We start from the raw sequence: 4,781 nt of genomic DNA on the forward strand, positions 1-4,781 counted from the left end.
GTAGAGTGAGTACAGGAGAGGGCTCAGTACACACCCCTGTGGAATCGGAATTGAATTGAATTTTGAATCGGAATTGAATCGATTCTAGAAATCAGTGACGATACCCAGCCCTATTCCACAGGTTTATTTGGCAAACTGATTTTTATTTTACTCTCACATATGTATATACTTCTGTGACTGTACACTTTCCAGTGGGCTCCAGCCCACTGTTCTCCACTCCAAACCTCACATACCTCTTCTGGGCCTCAGCAGCTACTGAAATAGGGAAGGCATGGTTAGCATGATGGATCTCAGCTGTGCCAGGCAGCCTTCCACATCACTGTCCCCTGAACCCACTGCTCTGCCCCTCCCCTGTAGCTGAGCCACAAAACACACCCTGCCACAGCAACATGCTCATTATTTTGCACAGAAATGACAAATTACTGTATGGATAACACTAATGACAATTTTTAAAAATTTATTTAATTGACTTTACTCTGTGTCAAAACATTTCAAATGAAATTAAGAATGGTGATGTTTATGCCCATTTTGAACTTTAAATATAGTTTAAAATTTGAAATTGACTTAGAATATACAGGTTTTGACTTTGAACTTTGCCTTCAGCCACAGTGAAAACTAAAAATGACCTTACTGCACTTCAGATTTTACAAATGGATTCACAGCCATACTTAACTAATTTCTTGACTGATCCTGTATTTAATTGTGTGTGCCGCCCAGGTGGGAACTATCGTGGTGTATTTGCCCTGGGTCTGGTCCAGGGTGAGTGGAAGATGTATGTAAAGGGCCCACTCGACAGGGAAGAATGCAACCTATACAACATCAACGTCACAGCTAGTGATGGATTGTTTGTTTCCCAAGCAACAGTAGAAGTGACAGTGGTAGACACCAATGACAACAGCCCAATCTGTGACAAGGTGAGAAATAAAGTTGTGTATTGTTTTGTTTTGTTTTTCTACGTAACTGATTTGGCATAACTAGTTGTGTGTGTGTGTGTGTGTGTGTGCGTGTGTGTGCGTGCGTGTGTGTGTGTGCGTGTGTGTGTGTGTGTGACTGCAGGTTATGTATACTGCCTACATTCCAGAGGACCTCCCAGTCACTAGTGTTTTGTTGAGGGTTGGAGCTACAGATGCTGATATGGGTATCAGTGCTTGGATTCAGTACTCTCTACATGGTCCTGGATCCCAAGACTTCACTATTGACCCAGACAGTGGTATGGATGCAGACCAACTTTAAATACACACTTTTTCTCTGAATTAGCATGAATCGCAACTTAATCATACACAAGCCAAATGTCATCCCCCCGTTTGGCTCCATCACAATGTTTCATATCTTGTTTTAAACCTGTCCAGGTGAGATCAAGTCATCTGTGCCTCTGGACCGTGAGATGACACCTAGTTATCAACTGGTTGCCCAGGCTACTGATGGTGGTGGGCGGTGGTGCCATGCTGTGGTGTATCTGACAGTAACTGATGTGAATGACAATCCACCTATTTTCACCCAGTCTCGGTACACCACCAGCGTCTATGAAGACACAGTCACCAAAGCCCTACTTACACGTATCCAGGCCATAGACCCTGATGAAGGTGATACACTAGGCAACTGTTTATATTATCACTACTACAAGTACTGTTTCCATTGCTAATCTGCATCACAAGAAACCAATTACTCAAGGTGCAACTAATTGAGCCACATCAAAAAAAAATTAGCAGTATTTAATATAAATGAGGTACACAACATACCTAATTGAAATTTGGCTCTTTCTGAAGTGCTCAAACTTTCCAGCACTCCTTTTGGATCACTCCCCGGAATTCTCACAAAAACACAAAAAATGTCAAAAATGTCATTAAGCATGATGCAGATCATGCTTGCGACCTGATGTCTGGGTTTGAACCATGAGGAAGAGTTTGGTCATGCTGAAAATGAAAGTTGGATTAGATTGACACAGAGGTCCTTGCTTGTGGACTGTTATGAACTTCCTTTCATGAAGCAGTGTGAAAATAGCATGAGTGCTGGAAGGCACAAATCATTTCACAAGGAGACAACCTTTAAGGAAAAAACATTCTGAAATATTTTTTTCAGCAGGGCTGCACATAAGTGGTCCTCAGGTGCACATTCGCTGTCAAAATAAAAGACTCGCACCAGATAAGAAGTTGGAACGCGCGTTTGTGTACATAAGATGTTCTGGAGGAGGACAGACATTTGTTCAGAAGTCTTAAAGCTGTCGAAGAAGCAAGCTCCACAAGCAATTACTTTGGTGTTCCTCCACCGCAAAAGAAACGCGTATTCCCGGAAATTCCGAGAAATTCCGTAAGCAAAGTAATTGCTTACATCTTTAAAATATCGACATCTTTAAGAGTTCTGAACAAATGTCTATCCTCCTCCAGAACATCTTATTTACGCAAATCCGCGTTCCAGCTTCTTGTCTGGTGCGCGTCTTTTATTTTGACAGCAAACGTGTACCTGCGGACCACTGATGTGCAGCCCTGTTTATCAGACATTTCCAGACATGTTAATTCAAAACCTGCATGAAGTGAAAGAAGCTAATGCAAAATCAAACAGTTCTTTTAGAGAAAAATAGTAACAGGGAAATGTTAATATAAAAGCTTACCTAATATACTGTAGTACTAAAAAGAAGTTAAACTAATTGTATACAAATTTTGAAGTGCTTAAAATATTCAGTCTAATAGTTAATAGAGTTTTATAGAGGTTTTATGTCAGGCCACTAGTAAAAAAAATTTTTATAACTGGGTATAAATCTCATATCATCTCCTACAAAAGATAACAACATTTGGTAAGAAGACAAATCCAAGCACTGGCAAACGTGTTGTTTTCAGTGTACTGAGGCCCAAAGCTTCACCCTTTTCTTTTGACATTGCTGTAGGTCCGGGGCGTATGGTGATCTATTCCCTGGCTGACTCTGCAGGAGGATTTTTCTCTATCGACAAATACTCAGGCATCGTGGTCCTGGAAAGAGTTCTCGACCGTGAAATCCAGCCATTTTATCAGATAACAGTTTGTGCATCTGATCAAGGCTCACCACTCCCACTCTACTCACTGGTCAATGTCACAATTACTGTCCTGGACATCAATGACAATCCACCTGTGTTTGAGCGACGTGATCAGTTGGCATCTGTGCCAGAAGATGTGGGAGTAGGTACTGAAGTTCTGAGAGTTTACGCTGCCAGCAAGGACATCGGGACTAATGCTGAGATTACTTACAGTATCCGATCAGGGAATGAGCACGGAAAGTTCCACATTCATCCACTCACTGGTGAGTGAGGGACACCCTCTCACTTTGTGTAGGTGTTACAGTATTAGTCTGTGCTTTTCATTGCTCTTACAGTTTCTAAGATGTTATATATCTGTATCTTTCTCTAACTTGATCTCTATCAGCTTTCACTATGCTATGTTGACTCACAACATTATCTGTTGTTCTTAGGGCCATTAAAAATCTCTCACAGATTTTCATCATAAGGTAGAATGTTCATGAGCATCAGTGAATATCAAGACTTGGCCATACAAATTGCCCATCAATATTGTAATTATAACAATAATAATAATAATGATAGTTTATTTGTACTGCACTTTTAAAAACCAGGGTTACAAAGTGCTTTTCAGAAACAATGAAAAAAGAACAATCAAAGGATAAAAATAAGAAATCAATTAAACTATTTATGCAGCACTCAAGTCTAATCTTAAAATCAGAATAAGATACAATTCTAATTTAATGTGGTTCCAGTTTTAGTGAGTAAAAAACAAAACATGTTATATATTTTAGGTTCTTCAAAATAGCCACCCTTTGCTTTAATTACTGCTTTGCATACTCATGGCATTCTCTTGATAAGCTACATGAGGTAGTTACCTGAAATGGTTTTCCAACAATCTTGAGGACTTTCCAGAGATGCTGACAACTTGTTGGTCCTTTTGCCTTTACTTTGGAGTCCGTCATCCCAAACCATCTGGCTTAAAGCCCATCATCCCAAACCATTTGGTTTGGGATGATGGGGTTTACGTCAGGTGACTGTGAAGCCTAGCAGAGCACTCCATCACTCTCCTTGGTTAAACAGCCCTTACACAACCTGGAGATGTGTTTGGGGTTTGTCCTGTTGAAAAATAAATAATGGTCCAACTAGAGTTGGATGTCTCGAGACCACTTTTATGTGGTCTTGGTCTCGACGGACTTTGGTCTTGGTCTTCTTTTGGTCTCGACAGACTTTGGTCTTGGTCTTCTTTTGGTCTCGTATCCCTCGGTCTTGTCTTGGTCTCGTTGTCTCGGTCTTGCTTTCTCAGATCGACACAGTGCTCGGGAAAGTCCACAGGTGCGCATTCGCTGTCAAAATAAAAAACGTGCACAAGATAAGAAGTTGCAACGCGTTTTTGCGTACATAGGATTTTCTGGAGGAGGACAGACATTTGTTTAGAACTCTTAAAGATGTCGAAGAAGCTCCTTTAAGCAATTACTTTGGTGTTCCTCCACCTCCAAAGAAATGTCAGAAGGAGTCCGAACCACAAAAGAAGCGCATATTCTCGAAAAAGTGGTTGCAGGAGGTGAGCTGGCTTCAAATAAATGATGAACGCACAGAGATTTGGTGCAGAATGTGCCGTGAAAATCCCACTCTAGCAGACAAAAACAATGCCTTTTATATGGACGCAAACGCACGTTTGCGTCCATGTAAAATCCATTTTAAATTTAAAAACTGTACTTTTGAGTTAAAATATATATTTATAATTTTAATAAATGACAAATTAAAAAGGCATGAACATTTTTTTTTTTGTATCAA

General features: G+C 40.3%; 1 protein-coding gene across 1 annotated transcript in view; it reads left to right on the forward strand.

The window, feature by feature from the left end:
* Positions 1-71: 71 nt before the first annotated feature.
* LOC102312509 (protocadherin Fat 3) overlaps positions 72-4,781 on the forward strand; it is a 45,980-nt gene continuing 41,270 nt past the window's right edge. Inside the window, exons 1-4 of the mRNA XM_005950070.2 lie at positions 72-914; positions 1,057-1,210; positions 1,350-1,583; positions 2,882-3,271. Coding sequence (XP_005950132.1) covers positions 651-914; positions 1,057-1,210; positions 1,350-1,583; positions 2,882-3,271 — 1,042 coding nt within the window. The 5' untranslated portion in view covers positions 72-650. The remainder of the gene's footprint in view (positions 915-1,056; positions 1,211-1,349; positions 1,584-2,881; positions 3,272-4,781) is intronic.

Source organism: Haplochromis burtoni, unplaced genomic scaffold (genome assembly GCF_018398535.1).
Source record: "Haplochromis burtoni strain Fernald_Lab_line unplaced genomic scaffold, NCSU_Asbu1 Contig_726, whole genome shotgun sequence".
Lineage (NCBI taxonomy): Eukaryota > Metazoa > Chordata > Actinopteri > Cichliformes > Cichlidae > Haplochromis > Haplochromis burtoni.